At 40.3% G+C, this 17,662-nt stretch overlaps 1 protein-coding gene across 1 annotated transcript in view; it reads right to left on the reverse strand.

Moving 5' to 3' along the window:
- LOC122548897 (valosin containing protein) overlaps positions 1-17,662 on the reverse strand; it is a 78,526-nt gene that overhangs the window by 25,356 nt on the left and 35,508 nt on the right. Inside the window, exons 8-13 of the mRNA XM_043687839.1 lie at positions 16,320-16,453; positions 14,370-14,505; positions 14,172-14,284; positions 6,727-6,891; positions 6,499-6,621; positions 5,627-5,839 (exon numbers count right to left, since the gene is read on the reverse strand). Coding sequence (XP_043543774.1) covers positions 5,627-5,839; positions 6,499-6,621; positions 6,727-6,891; positions 14,172-14,284; positions 14,370-14,505; positions 16,320-16,453 — 884 coding nt within the window. The remainder of the gene's footprint in view (positions 1-5,626; positions 5,840-6,498; positions 6,622-6,726; positions 6,892-14,171; positions 14,285-14,369; positions 14,506-16,319; positions 16,454-17,662) is intronic.

A 17,662-nucleotide genomic window follows, 5' to 3' on the forward strand; every position in this document is an offset into this window, starting at 1 on the left:
TTGAATTCATTACAGATACCCTCACCATTTGTTCTAAGGGTCAAAAGGGTGAGAAAATCCTCTTTAGTTAAATCATTTTTAAAAATAAGTCAGGTACATAAAAAAAGTCACCTGGGTTGTGTTGGTCATGTCAATGGATTCATCGATCTGCAGTGAGAAGCATTCAGTCTTGATGTACTGCTGAGTTTCTGACGACATTTTTACACAAAAGATCCACTCACCTTGACCTTGTGACATGCTCTGGATTGCTGTTATTACTTTTTCTTTATTATTAAAGTCTTTGAATAAAGAGTCAGCACCAACAGTCAATGCTTCTTTAATTACTTTGCCATCTGAGAGTGATTTCTGTTGTTTTACCAGAAGATAGTGAGTGCAAAATGATACTTTAGTACAAACCATACCTTTCGATGCAGCTTCAGAAAAAACTGACCGTTAAGCTTCTGAAACAGCCTTCAGGCCATGAATTTTCCTTGGCCAAAGTATGTTGTGTATTAATCATCCCAAACTTCTTTAGTAGCATTATACTTGGGTGACATATGAGGGAAACAGTTTTATCTTTTACGCTGTGACCAGAAATTCATTTTCTCATTTCTAGTGGAAAACATTTTTTGTCTCTTTTTAGACAGTCAGGGTTTATCATTCAATTGCTGCTTTACTGATGTCACGGTGTGTAGACATCGAAATACATGTCTCTGGAACATTGAGAATGTTGCTGGCTGCTTTCAAGTGTGCTGACACAGGAGGTCATTTGATTAGATTTGATTCCCTACAGTGTGGACACAGGCCCTTTGGCCCAACCAGTCCACACTGCCCCTCCAAAGAGTAACCCATTTCCCTCTGACTAATGCACCTAACACAATGGGCAATTTAGCATGGCCAATTCACCTGACCTGCACATCTTTGGACTGTGGGAGGAAGCTGGAGCACCCGGACGAAACCCACGCAGACACAGGGAGAAAGTGCATATTATAGTATTTTGTTTCCAGGGCCACTTTTCAGTTTGTAGTACTTCAATACAGGGTGTGGTGCAAAGCAACGTAGCCTGTAATTTTTCTTTGTTCGGCATGGATCTGTTAGATAAGCAGCTGAAGAAAAAAAAAACTGGGCTAAAGCGAACAGGCCGAGGAACAGAACTAGGAGGAAGTGAGGAATGCAGATGTTGGAGATCAGAGTAGTCTGTGGGGTGCTGGAAAAGCAAAGCAGGTCAGACAGCATCTGAGAAGCAGGTAAATTGATATTTTGGGTGTAAGTCCTTCATCAGGAACAGAACTAGCTGTGCTGCTTTGCGGAGAGTCAACATGGAGATGATAGGCTATTCAGTCTATATTTCTAGTACTGTAATGTATTTACAACACACATTAGTTCCTAATATATTTCTTATTCATTTATTTGCATTGCCACCACTAAGCTCCTTCACCTACAACAATAGGCCATCTGGACCAAACAAACACAGTAGAACAAGCTGGCAAAGACTATTAAGAGTGTGCAATTACCTGTAGTTGCATGACTTGCAGAAGCAGAATTCATGTACTGGCATGCAAATCTACACGCTTATGGTAAGGTAACATTGGTGACAGTTAACCAGTTAATCACAGCTCTACAACACAGTTTTAAGGATATGGGGTTGGCCATTCATGACTGAGAGGAAGAGAAATGTCTTCATCCAGAGAGTGAGGAGTCTGTAGAATTCTCTGCCACAAAGCATTTGAGGCCAAACATTGAATATTTTCAAGAACACCACAGATATAGTTGTAAGGATATGGGGAGAAAGCAGGAACAGGATACTAAGTTGGTGATTAGATATGATCGTACTGAATGGCGGCGCAAGCTTGAAGGGATGAATGGCCTGCTCCTATTTTCTGCTTCTTGCTCCAGCACCGTAATATTTTCTTTAATCAACACTGCTAGTCCAACCCCTTTCCTTATCTCTCCAAAACAACTTGTACTCCAGAACACTTCATACCCAGTCATTTCTATTCTTCAGCTAGGTCTCAATTACTGCTACACATCATATTGTTACATGGCTCTGCAGCTGCAGCTCACCAACATGTTTACCACACCCCATGCACTCAATGTATACACACAACAGATTTAATTTAGATTTTACTGTCAAGAACATATATTTTAAACTCATCAGGACAATTTATAAAAATGAAAGTAAAAAGGAAAATAACATTTATATGAAATGGGAGAGGAGTGCCGATTTGTTGACAAATGGATTATGATCGGTGGAATCATTACAGAGAGAATGCACAAATTAGTGACGACTGACAGCTGTCAAGGTAAGCTGACGAGTTAGGCATTGCCCCGAAAAATGGACTCTTCAATCTAATTGTAGTAAGTCATTCAACTCAGTGAATCTGCTCCACCACTCAGACAAACATCCGATTTGACTTTTCTCTTACCTGCTAGCTTTATGTGATCATTTGCGATTTATGCCAGATGACCTCAAATTCCTCTGTGCTTCAGTTTTCTGCAGTCTTTCTCCATTTAAATAATATTCCATTCCTCTATTTTTCCTGACCAAGTTTCCCCACATTATATTCCATCTGTCAAGTTTTTGCTAACTCACTTAATTGGCCTCTATGCCTCCGTACACTATCAGTCTCAACACTATCCGATTCGCTTATCATCCACGAACTTAGAAATTACATATTTATATCCCTCATGCAAGTTATTAATTGATCCTGTAAATTTCTGTAGCCACTAATCCCTATGACACTTTGCTACTTCCACGTTTTTGTCTGAAATGCCCCCCTTTATCCTAACCTTCTATTTGCTAGCCAGTCTTCCGCCCATTCCAAAATACTATGCACAACAGTGCAGAATCTCATTTTATTAAGCAGTCGTATATGTGGTACCTTATCAAAAACCTTTTTAGAAATCCAAATATATTAACCTATTGGTTCTTTTTTTTATTTATCCTGCTGGATACCTTCTTAAAGAATTCTCGTAAATTTGTTTGGCATGATGTGCTCTTCAAGAAGCCACGTTGACTCTACTTGATTAAATTTGTTTCTAAATGCTTTGCTATTACATACTCTATAATGGACTCTAGAATTATTACAATTCCAGTTGTTAAGCCAACTGCCCAACAGTTACCAGCATTTTTGCCTCCCTCTCTTTTTGAATAAGGGTCTTACACTGGCAGTTTTCCAGAATCTAAGAATTTTTCTAAGATTACTATCAGTATATCCACCATCTCTGTAGATACTTACTTTAATGATTTAGGATGCTATCCATCAGGGGACTTACTAGCCTTTAGCCTGACTAGTTTCCTAGTAGTGTGTGTGGTGCTGGAAAAGTACAGCAGGTCAGGCAGCATCCCAGGAGCAGGAGAATGGACATTTTGGGCAGAAGCCCTTTCCTAGTATCTTTTTCTCTAGTGGTAATTAGTTTATTTTCTTTTGTGCATTCTCTGTGGCAACACCTTTACTAGAGCCCACTTGTCAACCAATCAAGACTCTCCTCTCGTATAACAAAAATGCTGCTTTCCCTTTACTTTGGTACATCTTGCAAATTGTCCTGATGAAAGAAAGATGAAAAGCTTTGCCAAAATGTGCCTTTTATCAACATTCCATTTCTGTATTGCCAAACAGCTATTAGATTTTATTGAACTCTCTGTCTGATTCCACCTAATGTCTTACTCTCTTTTTTAAAAAAACTCTACTGCTACCTGCCTCTCCTAATTCTCTCCCTTACTTTTTATTTCCAGTGTTACATCCTGGTTTGCATCCTGCTCAGAAAGTTTCAACACTCCTGAATAGCTCTAATCATTGTATAATGACACTCTGTTCAGGTGCATCCCATCTAGCTGGAATAGGACTTAACCACCCGAGAACCAGTTCAAAAGTCCTCCCTCTTGCATCATCTCTAATGATGAATTAAACTGTTCTCACACTAACTTTGAGGTCCTGAGGTCTTATTGCTAGCTCCACAAAGATGGCATGGACCATAGGTCTCTTTCTATTCATATTACTGATCATGCTTTAGCTGTGAGCTGTTAATTCTGTGCTTTACAATAGTCTGAAGGCAGTGACATCCTTCACTTTTTATATGTTTAGACAATCGGGCAGTTGTAACATCAAAAATTGTCATGCTCAGTCATCAAAACTAGTTGGAAATACAATCTTTCGAACAAGTTTTTAGCCAGCAATAAACTTTGAGAATTTTCTTTTCATGGCTGCAGAACTTATTTCAGATCACAAGCAAGACATGGACACCGACATTACCAATATTAACTTCAATTAATAAATTAAATGCAAAGTCACACATCACTGTGACTTCTGCTACTTTGATAAATTTAAGAACATACAGCTGCCTTGTCTGATTGGAGCCTCCTTCAAATCAAACACTCTCGGGGGACCTCTGCCTCAACACAATCATCTCTTGCTAAGTATTAGTTCAATAACAGACTGCTCAGAGGATTTTCTGTACAGGCTATTCCTCTTCCTGATCTTTTGTCTGGGCCCCGAATGCCATTACACAGATCCATGTAGCTGGGCCTCTTCCCTCTACACAGGGGTATAAACAAGCACAAAAACGGAGTAGGCCATTTGGCTCTTCCAAGCCTGCTCCTCCACATTTGTGGCTGATCCAAATGTGGCCTCAACTCCAATTCCAACTTACCCCAGATAATCTGAGTCTGAGAGACAAGGATCTATTTCTACCTTAAAAATATTCAATGACTCTACCTCTAGTGCTCCTTGGAAGAATTCCTCTTTATTTCCTTCTTAAATGGTGACTCTATTTTTCAAACGGTCTCTTTGTTCCAGTCTCTCCCATAAAGGAGGAACATTCTGCAATGTTCACTTCATCTAATGCCCTCAGGATCTTATACATTTCCACAAGATCACATCTCATTCTTCTGGGGCGGCATGGTGGCTCAGTCGTTAGCCCTTCTGCCTCACAGCGCCAGAGATTCTGGTTCAATTCCCGCCTCAGGCAACTGTCTATGTGGAGTTTGCACATTCTCCCTGTGTCTGCATGGGTTTCCTCTGGGTGCTCCGGTTCCCTCCCACAGTCCAAAGATGTGGTTAGGTGAATTGACCTTGCCAAATTGCCCGTAGTGTTAGGTATAGGGGAATGGGTCTGGGTGAGTTGCTCTTCGAAGGGTCGGTGTGGACTTGTTGAGCTGAAGGGCCTATTTCCACACTAAATAATCTAATCTAATCTAATTTCAGATGGAATATATGCTTAACATGTTCAAACTAAAGTTTCCCATCCCAGGTATTATTGAAGTGAACATTCTTTGAACTACAACTAACATAACTAATGATAGAATGCTGTATTAAGTGATGCGCAACATAATTTTAAGTGACTTCAGTGATACCCAGGCCACTTGTCTAAAGAGAAGTTTCCTCACATTGAGGGAGCGTTTTGCAGTTGTCCATTATACACAAACAGACCTTTTAAGAAAGGTCAAGGGAGACTACAAGTACAAAAGGTAGTCATGTTGGAAAGGACCGTAAGTGACAAATTTTTAGTTCATCAACATTCAAAGTTTCAATGCATTTTACTAACAGTAAAAGCTATTTTAGATTCATAGTAAGTCTGAAACACACTAGTGAATGCAAACACATAAATTAGTTGCGTTGTCCTGATACAAGTTTATTTGTTTACGTACCTTATCAAAGATTTCTCGGACGTTGGCCTCAGATTCTCCAAACCACATAGTAAGCAGCTCTGGTCCCTTGATTGAGATAAAGTTAGCCTGGCATTCATTTGCAATGGCTTTTGCCAGCAAAGTTTTACCACAGCCAGGTGGCCCATAGAATAGTACACCCTTCGAAGGGGTCATGCCAAATTTCAGAAATTTGTCTGGATGTTCCACAGGATACTGTTCAAAACAAATTTGCATTGGGTTATGTTTCACGTAATCATTCATGAAATGGGCAAAATCATGTAAAATACAAAAGCAACAATGGCTCTTTAAAAAATAATTTAATGCACAAATTCAATTAAAAATGAATTTGATTATTTAATAAGAGTCAACACATGAGAAATATACTATCTTGTATGACAGTAAATCAAAAAGCTTAAGTGGTGCCAAGTTTGTTGCTAGTTTAAGCTAAATTAAAACATTTCAATTGTGTCACTACAACTTGACACAGAGGAAAAGGGGAAGAAAAACATCATCTGGATTCCAGCTCCAAACTGCAGTACAATGATTTATGCTGGAATGTGTATACACACATATCCAAATTACAATGAGTACCTTAATCTAAGACTAAAAAAGTCTGATGGACTATTTACTAGAATAATATTGGATCTTATGAATTTAGATTCCAGCAAGATTATGTATTGTTCGAGGTAAATGACAAAAAGGTAAAAATAATCAATTTGCATCACTAATATTAATGAAATCTGACCTTAACTTTATAATAAATTAGTGAATGGGTTGAATATGATTTCGGAGTTACAAAATTATACCATTTCTACTGCAGACTAGTAAGTTTAGTACCAACTGTGAAGATCTAAAAACTCAGAACAGCTTACTTGTACAAGTTCTTGAAGCTCCCTTTTCACATCCTCCAGTCCACCAATGTCATCCCACGTTACCTGAGGCACCTCAACCACAGTCTCACGTAGTGCTGATGGATTGCTCTGGCTCAATGCCCACTGTAAGTAAACAAACAAGGTACCAACTTGGATTGTATAAATATTGAGTTAATTCAAATACAAACATGGCTATCCAAGTTTGGTACTTCATTAGCAGCACCTTACCCTGAAATCATCCATGGTAACTGCAAGTGAATTCATAACTTCAGCATCAATGGTTTCATCTTCCAGATCAATAACATCCATCTTTTTCCGAATAGCTTGAAGAGCAGCTTCAGAACATAAGGCGGCCAGGTCAGCACCAACATGCCCGTGAGTTTCATTAGCAACCTGAAAGAAGAAAAAAAAAAGGTGTTTATCAACTAAAACCCATGCACTTTGGCTTACACTACAGGGTTTTAATAACCTTCTACCAGATAAGAACATAAGAGGAGGAGCTGACCATTTGGCCCATCGAGTCAGTTCTACCATTCAATTAGATCATGATCAATCATTAACTCAATATCACTCACCCACACTTTGTACATAACTCATGAGTTCAGTAATATCCAGAAGCCCATTAATTTCTGCCTTGAACATGCTCAATTATTGGGAAGACGATGGCCTAGTGGCATTATTGGTAGACTGTGAATCCAGAAACTCAGCTAATATTCAAGGTTCAAAGCCTGCCATGTCAGATGGAGGAATTTGAGTTCAATAATAAAAAGAAAATCTGGAATTAAGAACCTGATGACAGAAAACCCATCTGGCTCACTAATGTCCTTCAGGGAAGGAAATCTACCATCCTAACCTAGTCTGGCCTACGTGATGCACAGCAATGTGGTTGACTCTCAATTGCCCTCTGAAATGGGCCAGCAAGCCATTCAGCTGTATCAACCGCTCTGTATGAAATGAATCCAGACAAATCACCTAGGTGCCGGCATTAACAATTGCAGAAACAGCCTGTTCAACCTTGCAAAGTCCTCCTTAACAACATCAGGGAGCTAGTGCCAAACTTGGGAGAGCTGTCTCAGAGACTAGTCAAGCAACAATCTGACACTGAAAGGAAAGGAATGATTCTGAGAGTATGACAATCTACCACTTAGATATGTCCTGTCCACCAGGACAGACCCAGCAGAAGTGGTGGCACAGTGATATACAGCCAGGAGGGAGTCGTCATGGGAGTCCTCAACATTGACTCTGAACGCCATGAAGTCTTGAGGCCAAGTTTAAAATGTGCAAGGAAATTTCCTGCTGGTTACCATGTATCATCCTCCCTCAGCTGATGATTGGTTCTTCTCAATGTTGAGCAACACTTAGAGGAAGCACTGAAGTTAACAAGGGCACAAAATGCCACCAAAAGTGCCAAAGCAGCAGTACTACTGATTAAGCTGATCTGGTCCTAAACGACACAGCTGCTAGACTAGGTCTGCGGCAGGCGGTGAGGGTAACCAACAAGAGGGAAAAACATACTTGAACTCATCCTAACCGATTTGGCAGCTACAGATGCACCTGCCCATGACAGTATTGTTAAAAGCAACCACGACATAGACCTTATAGAGAAGAAATTCTGCCTTCACACAGAATAATTTCTATTGTTATGCCACACCATCACCAAGTTAAACAGTACAGGGTTCAAGCAACTCAACACTGGGAAACCATGAGACACTGTGGGCCATTAACAGAATTGTTAATGCAGCAAAATCTGTGATCTCATGGCCTGGCATATTCCCTATTCAACAATTACCATCAAGCCTGGAGATCAATTCTGACTCAATGGACAGTGCAGGAGGGCATGTCAAGAGCAGCACCACACATACCTAAAGGTAAGGTGTTAACCTGGTGAATCCACCAAACATGACTATTTGCATGCCATACAGCATAAGCAGCAAGTAACAGACAGAGGTAAGCCATCCCACAACCAATGGATCAGATCGAAGCTCTGCAATCCTGTCACATCCAGTCATGAATGGTGGTAGATGATTAAACAACTCACTGGATGAAGCGGCTGCTCCACAAATATCCCCATCCTCAATGATGGTAGAGCCCAGCACAGCAGTGCAAAGGATAAGGCTGAAGCATTCACAGCAATCTACAGCCAGAAGTGCCAAGTGGTTGACACATTTTAACCTGCTCCAGTGGTCTCCAGCATTACAGATACCTGTCTTCAGCCAATTAGATTCATTCCACTTTGGAATGAACTCAAAAGTGGTTGGAGGCACTGGATACTACAAATGCTATGGGCCCTGACAACATTCCCACAATAGTACTAAAGACATGTGCTCCAGTATTTGCCACTCCCTAACCAGGCTGTTCCAGTATCGTTACAATACTGGAAAATAGCCCAGGTATGTCCTGTACATAAAAAACAGTACAAATCCAACCCAGTCAATTACCACACCATTAGACCCTCTCGATCATCAATAAAGAGATGGAAGGTGTTATCAATAGTGCTATCAAGCAGCACCTGGTCAATGACATCCAGTTTGGGTTCCACGAGGGCCACTCAGCTCCTGACCTCACTGCAGCCTTCGTTCAAACATATTCTAAACAGCTCAATTCCAGAGGTGAGATAAGAGTAACAGCCCTTGACATAAAGGCTGCATTCAACTAAGTGTAGCATCAAGGAGCCCAAGCAAAACTGAAATCAATAGGTATCGGGGGAAAACTCACTGGTGGTTGGATTCATACCTGACACACAGGAAGAAAGTTATGGTTGCTGAAAATCAGTCATCTCAGCTCCAGGACAACTTTGCAGGAGTTCCTCAGGGAATGTCCTAGCCCAACCCAGGTGCTCCATCAATGACCTTCCCTCCATCATAAGATCAGACATATGGATGTTTGCCAAAGAATGCACAATGTTCAGCCCCATTTGCGGGTCCTCAGATACTGAAGCAGTCCATGCTCAAATGCAACAAGATCTGGACAATATCCAGGCTTGGGTGACAAGTGGCAAGTAACGTGCATACTGCACAAATGTTAGGCTGAGGATCTCCAATAACAGATAGACAATCTAACCACGACCCTTTGGCATTCAACGGTGTTACCATCACTCAATCCCCTACTATCGACACCCTTTTTTTGGGGGGGGTGGGATTATCATTGAGCAGAAACTCAACTGGGTTCACCACAAACAGTGGCTATAAGTGCAGGTTAAAGGCTAGGAATACTGTAACGAGTAACACATCTTCTGACTGTCCAAAGTCTGACCACCATCTACAAATGCTCCCCATCTGCCTGGATGAGTGCAGCTCCAACAGTACTCAAGCAGCTTGACGTTATCCAGGACAAAGCAACCCCAGTTACTAATACGACCTCTACAAGGATCCCCTCCCTCCACCACTGACACTCAGTAGCAGCAGTATTATCTACAATATGCATGGCAGAAATTCACCAAAGATCCTCAGATAGCACCTTCCAAGCCTATAATCACTTCCATCTACAAGGACAAGGGCAACAGATATATGGGAACATCACAACCTGCAAGATCCCCATCTAGCCCACTACCTTGACTTGGAAATATATAGTCGTTCCTTCAAGGTCGCTGGGTCAAAATCCCAGAATTCCCTCCCTCCCAGCATCGTGGGTCAACCCACAGGAGGTGGACTGCAGTGGTTGAAGGCAGCAGCTCACAACCACCTTCTCAAGGGCAGCTAGGGATGGGCAGTAAATGCTGACCAGCTAGCAGCGCCCACAACTCACAAATGAATTTTTAAAAGTGAATTATTTACCTCCCATAGATCTCTGTAGAGAATTCCAAAGGTTCAGTACCCTGAGATTGAAGAAAGCACATGCTCTGACGTCAATAATCATGAAGTGCTTCGAGGTGCTGGTCATGGCCCACATCAACTCGTCTCCCACCCTGCCTTGATCGCCTGCAATTTGCCTATTGACATAACAGGTCCATAGCAGATGATACATCCCTAGCTCTGTACTCATCCCTGGAACATCTGGGCAACAAAGACACCCACATCAGACTCCTGCTCACTGACCACAGCTCCAACTTTAACACCATTATCCCCTCCAGACTTTTCTAAATATCTATGACCTTGGACTCAGCTCTGCCCTCTGCAAATGGATCCTCAGCTTTCTGACCTATAGACCGCAATCATTGAAGAAAGACAACTGTACATGCTCCACAACAACACTGGAGCCCCCCATGGATGTGCTCTCAGCCCCCTACTGTACTCCTATACACCCATGACTGTCCTTGCCAAATTCTGAACGAACGCCATCTACAAGTTCGCTGACGATACCACTGTAGTAGGACAAACAGGCCAAAATAGAGGAGAGATAGACGGCTTGGTGACATGGTGCAATGAGAACAATCTCTCTCAACATCAGCAAAACTAAAGAACTGACTTCAGGAAGGAGAATGCGCGCCCATCTACATCAACGGAACTGAGGTTGAGGGGATGAAGTTCCTCAGATTGATGATAACTGACTTGTCCTGGACTTCCCAGGTAGATGCAGCAGTCAAAACAGCACACCACCACCTCTTCTCCCTCAGACTGCTCTGGAAATTTGGCATGCCCATGAGGACCCTCACCAACTTCCACAGATGCACCACTGAAAGCACACTGTCCGGGTGCATAACAGGTATGGTAACTGCTCTGCCCAGGACCTTAAGAAACTACACAGGGTGATGGTGCACAGCCCAGACAGGCAATCACAGAAGCCAAAACTTCCATCCATGAACTCATTTAAGATACAGAATCTTGAATGCATGCACCAGCAGGTTCGGGAACAGCTTCGTCCTGGCCATTATTAGACTGATGACTGGACTCTCTAGCCTCAAATAATGCTGGTCTTGCTAACACTGATCTCACCAAGCACACAACCTATACAATGTAACCTGTATAGCTCTAAGTCTTTTCAATGTGTACATCCTTGCTTACTATGATCTGCCTGTACAGCCTGTAGAAAAAGATTTATTGGCCCTTGTACCTTCAGTTTCCTTTGTTCAGATTTAATACCCGAATTTCAGCATGCATAATTTCACTCTCAAGTTTAACGTAAATCCTTATTATATTATGGTCACTATTTCCCAAAGACTCCTTTAAAGTAAGGTTATTAATTAGCCTTTGTACATTACACTTTACTAAATCTAAAACAGCTCAATTGCCCCAGTTAATTCTTCAATGCACTGCTCCAGAAAAGCATCTTGTACATAGTTCAGGAATTCATTCTCCACAGCATGGTGAGTGTTGATTAGGTTTACCCAGTCTATCTGTAAATTGAAGTCACCAACCATTATTACATGACCCATGTTACATGCACCTTTAATTTCTTGATTAAGACATGTCCACATTACCACTATTGTTTGGCAGTCTATAAACATTTACCAGCAATATTTGCTGTTGCTTGCAGTTTCGTAGCTCCGCACAAACTGATTTTACACACCGATGACATCCCTTAAGGGTGTTATCCCATTCTATTGTTTTCCTATCCTTCCCAGATGACAATTATCCTTGAATATGCGAATCCCAATCTTGGTCAACAAATAAAATGCATATCATACATTAGCTTCAAACAGGTTTCAAATTTTGAAGTTGTGAAGTATAATATACAGGTACTGCATAAGAGAAATGAGATGTTTGAATTATAAGAGAATTAAAAAAACTGGGGTAACTTCCATGATAAATGAGAGAATTAAAATTTTAAAATTAAAAAAAACTGATGGATGCAAATACTGGTTAATTAAGTACACCCACACAACCAAAACAATATAAGGAGGCTTTTTTGTTTAAAAACTTAAGGTTTACTGAGATACGAAATGCACCAGAAACCATGGCAGTTGTTTGTTAGACAGTTGCCATTATAAATTTAGACATTAACTCACAATCAGAATATTTAAACAAGATAGATAAATTTCAAAACCAGAATTGAACTAATCTATGCATCAGAATTGTCCACCCAGTGAGTTCCCCCTAAAGACTTGATCTTAATTGGTTATGCACACTCAGGAAGTTGAACATCTGAAAAAGTGCATATAGACACTCTTCATTTCAACTTACTTTGCACAAAAGTTGTTCTAATGATTATAACGGCACAATGGCTCAGTGGTTAGCACTGCTGTCTCACTGCACCAGGGACCCGGGTTCAATTCCGGACTCGGGCAACTTCTGTGTGGAGTTTGCACATTCTCCCAGTGTCTGCACGGGCTTCCTCCCACAGTCCAAAGACGTGCCTATCAGGTGAATTGGCCATGCTAAATTGCCCATCGTGTTAGGTGCATTAGTCAGAGCTAAACGTAGCGAAATGAGCCTGGGTGGGTTACTCTTGGACTTGTTGGGCCGAACTGCCACTCCACTGTTTCCACGCTATATGGAATCGAATCTAATCTAATAACCATTGGTCTGTGACAAAATTAATTTAGTTCATCATTTGAGTAACTTGAAATTTCCTTCAAAAACCTCTCAATTCACGCAATTGCGTTCAATAAGACGTCTGACATTCATTCAACTATGCACTTTAAAAACTTTTAAACGTCTTCCTCAATTTCTCTGACATCCCCGTCCCCTTCTTCATTTTGATCTTTGCCACTCCACTGTTTTCTTCCTCCACAGACCCAATGATCACATTCCCACTTCCCCAAGACCACTGGTTCTTCAGCCCCATTAATCAGCAAAATTTATTCCATTCTGTCAAAGTTGCAGTCTCTGCTTCTCCTTTTCCTGTAATATTGCTCATCACTTTATTGTGATCTTATCTACAGCTACATTACTCTGACCATTTTTACCCCTTCTTTTCTCCACCATCTCAGAGCCAGTGATAATCAATGTAGTTCAATAAGTGTCCTAATTAATCAAATAATTTTCTCTGCATTCAATTAAACTTGTCTTGACATTATCTCCTTTCTCAGTACTTTCTTTCGTAAATATCTATGAGCCCTGTCTGTGGTTACCCTTACTGGACAAAGTGAACAATGGAAACAAAATTAGTAACATTTACCAAATCACATCATACATTTAAAAAAAGGTATGGCCCAAGCAATCAACTAGGAGAACAATTATCCTGCAATATTTTCTAATATGTTTCATATTCATATGTTATTTGTGACTTCATGCATTATACATTCAATCTTTATTCCAAATCAAGTCCAAGACTTTGAGACTTTTAATAATTCTTTTTTGCACTCATTCATTGGGATGTTGGCATCATTCATTAGAATAGCATTTACTGCCCACTCCTAATTGCCCACTGGACAGTTAAGAATCAACTATGCTACTATGGATTTCAAGTCACATGCAAGCTAGACCAGGTAAGGACATCTCAAAGGGCATTAGATGAAACAGATAGGTTTTCTCATCGATCAACAAATCGCTTCATGGTTACCATTAGATTCCTAATCCCAGATTTAAACTGAATTCAAATTCTACCATCTGTGATGGCAGGATATGAACTTGGTTCCTCAGAACATTACAAGGATTTCTTGATTGATTGTCTAGCGATAATACCACTCGGCCATTGCCATTCACAAGGAACCAAACTTTGTGACTGCAGAAACAATCTAAATATTAAGCTATTTCTAGTTTGTCATTATGCTACATTGTTGAAAATCAAATAATTAAAGCAGTTACTACATTGCTGAGCTCTTAACAACAGCATTTCCTTTTACAACAACAAACCTGTTCAAGGTCTACATCATCTGCCAACTTCATGTTCTTTGTGTGAATCTGTAGGATTTCCAGTCGACCTGTAGCATCAGGAATGCCAATATCCACTTCTCTGTCAAATCGGCCTGTAGGTCAAATAATCAAGTAATTACTCTGCATGAATACACATAGATACGCACTTTATCCACATAAATGGAAGTTTCAACCTACCAAACCGTCTAAGGGCAGGATCAATGCTATTTGGTCGATTTGTAGCTGCCATAACAATCACATGAGCCCGTTGTTTCAAACCATCCATCAAAGTGAGCAACTGTGACACAATACGACGTTCCACTTCGCCATGAGTCTGCAACGGTAAGAAATTTGCAAAAAATGGACAAATAAGTTATCCAACATCAGTTTGGGCCATCCAGTAAACAATGGGCAAAGGGAACTTAAACTCATTCAATGGAAAGTTTGGTGACAGGACAAATAGCCTTACAAAAACTGATGTAATTGAGAGGCATGCAGCATAGATTTTAAAAACACTGCAAGGTAGGAAACAATGTTAGAATGAAAAATAATCAGATTGGTGGGTGGTGATGGACTGTGCCTTAAAGCTTTTGTCTGCAGCTTGGGTTGAGGATACAGGAAATGATAAAAAAAATTCAGAGTAATAAACTTCATGCAGTGATAGCAGCAAACTATCAGTGGAATCAGACTCTTACAGTATATTACAACAAGCAAAAGCATATTGTGCACAAAGCACAAGAGAAAGGAATACAGTTAGGATGGGAAACAAAATTATTTGGCTCCAAGGAGGTTACAGAAAATAGGCAGTGGAAACTGGGTGACAAGCTGCTGGGGACAGTTTATAGTGGCTTAATGAGCAACTACCATGGGAGAAGAGGAGTAACAAGCAATGGGAAAAATTTAGTCTTAAGCGTCCACAACTTTAGCCATATTGCCTCCCTTCTCCTTTACTTACAACAACTTCCTCCCTATTTCCCTACAACAAAACCTTCAACCCACTATTTGGGGTTCCATGACATTACCTGAAGCAATTTTGTCGGAAATGAAGTAAACAATTTTGGGAAGTGGGACACCACAAATTGGTCAGCAATCACCAACAGCTTGAGAGATGCTGGTGCCATTCTAATATTGGATGACAGCAATGGAAAGATCAGAAAATGCAAGTTAAACAAATTGTGCCAAGGTTCTTGCGCCCAACAAAATAAGATTTAAGAATGTTCAATTGAACTACTGCTTGGTGATCTAACTGTCATCCAAGTCAAACTTCAAAAACCTGAGCACATATTGAGGGCTGACTACATTCCAATACTAAGAAAGTGATTCAACTTCAAAAGGGTTATTTTTTCTCATGATATGTTAACTAGATAGAAGAAATCAACCTCATGCTAATCAGTATTCTTAATAACTCATACATATCCCTCAAACAACATCCATAAATAAGATTTCTTCAAGAGAACGAGAAACCTCATTTATGGCCTGGCAATAAGTGGGTGAGATCAAACAATCCAACTGGAGGCAGTTTAACAAATTTATTTGAGATTAAGGAAAACACAATACATGCTATATACAATACTTTCATTTATAAAGTCAATGTGACAAAGTTCCAACACTGGAGAATAGCAGTAATATTAGTCAAGTAATAAGGGACAGCAAATGTTATTTAAAAATGTCAATAGAAAATTTAAAACAATTTGAAGATGAAGATCGTGAATTTTCAGAAGACACTCAAACTGAAGCCATTCTGGGGATGGCGGAATCTCAGAGACTTATAAAATTCTAACAGAACTAGATAGGGTAGATGCAGGGAGGATGTCCCCGATTGTGGGTGTGTCCAGAACCAGGGGTCACAATCGGAGGATTTGAGTGGACCATTTAGGATGGAGATGAGGAGATATTTCTGCACCCAAAGAGTGGTGAGCCCGTGGAATTTGTTACCACAGGAATTGTTGATGCCAAAACATTGAAGGTATTCAAGAGGTGGCTAGATATAGCACTTGGGGCGAACTGGATCAAAAGGTTATGGGGAGAAAGCAGGATTAGGCTATTGAGTTCGATGATCAGCCATGAGCGTGATGAATGGCCTCCTCCTGCTCCTATGTTTAATGATAAAATATTTAAGAGATATAGTTGATTACATTTAGAACATACCTTCTCTCTCTTTGGAGCAATGGCATCCAATTCATCAATAAAAATTATTGCAGGAGCATTTTTCTCAGCCTCTTCAAATGCTTTTCTCAGATTGCTCTCAGATTCTCCTGCAAGTTTGCTCATTATCTCAGGTCCTATTAAAAAAATCTTTGTAGTTAGCATATATTTAAAACAAACATTTATTTAACATTTTCTTCATCAACAGTGAAACTGTACAACGATGACTAGCTACTAAATGGTCCTCTGCACTATTGTTAGAGACTCTTTTTGCAGTTCTTTTGCTTGAATAAATTTCAAGAATTTATTCAAGCAAACAAATAATTGAACACCATTGGTATCTTCACGACTGCATTTTTAAAACAGAGATCACCAGTGAGTGATATGAGGGTACATTGCTAATCACTCCAAATACCCCTTTAAAGCAAACAACAAATCTGGATCACATCTTTCCCATGTTGCAATCAAATACAGTTGATTCTGATGTAACATGACAGTTCCATTCTCATGCAATCTCACGTTATAGGAGAATCGCACAAAAGCCACACCATTTAAACTAATTGGGACCGGAATCACATTATAGCCAATACAGGTAAGGAAAGTTTGTGTTCTACAAAGAACAATCTAATTTCTTCAATCATGTTAAAGCCAATTCATGTTGAAGAAACACACATTATAGCAGAACTGAGTGTATGGAAATTAAGACTCCAATCAATAGGAAAGCCTAAAACAAAAACAGAAGTTGATGGAAAAGCTCAGCAGGTCTGGCAGCATCTGAGGAAAGAAATCACAGCAATTTCAATAGTAATTTCAATGCGAGTAGGCCACTGGATGACAGAGGATTCTTAGCCAAATTTGATCTCATGTTCCACATCCACTTTCCCACAATACTTGCAGCAGAGTAGAAATTGAACTATTTTGATTTAGAGCAGAGCATTACAGAGCACTCAAGCTTCATGCCAGTGTCATAATTTTAAATATGCTCAAGAATTTAGTCAGCTTTTGAATTAGACAGAATTAAGCGGACTGTCTCCAACACTGGAAGAAAGCGAGGACTGCAGATGCTGGAGATCAGAGCTGAAAAATGTGTTGCTGGAAAAGCGCAGAGGTCAGGCAGCATCAAAGGAGGAGAATCGACGTTTTGGGCATAAGCCCTTCTTCAGGAACGTCGATTCTCCTGCTCCTTTGATGCTGCCTGACCTGCTGCGCTTTTCCAGCAACACATTTTTCAGCTTTTGTCTCCAACACTGACTCCTTCAAAGTTCACTGGGTCCAACACATTACTCTGCTGATTACAAGTTTGGTAACTGAGACAAATGCACAATGATATTATCCACAAAACCTGA

Source organism: Chiloscyllium plagiosum, chromosome 1 (assembly GCF_004010195.1).
Source record: "Chiloscyllium plagiosum isolate BGI_BamShark_2017 chromosome 1, ASM401019v2, whole genome shotgun sequence".
NCBI classification, from domain to species: domain Eukaryota; kingdom Metazoa; phylum Chordata; class Chondrichthyes; order Orectolobiformes; family Hemiscylliidae; genus Chiloscyllium; species Chiloscyllium plagiosum.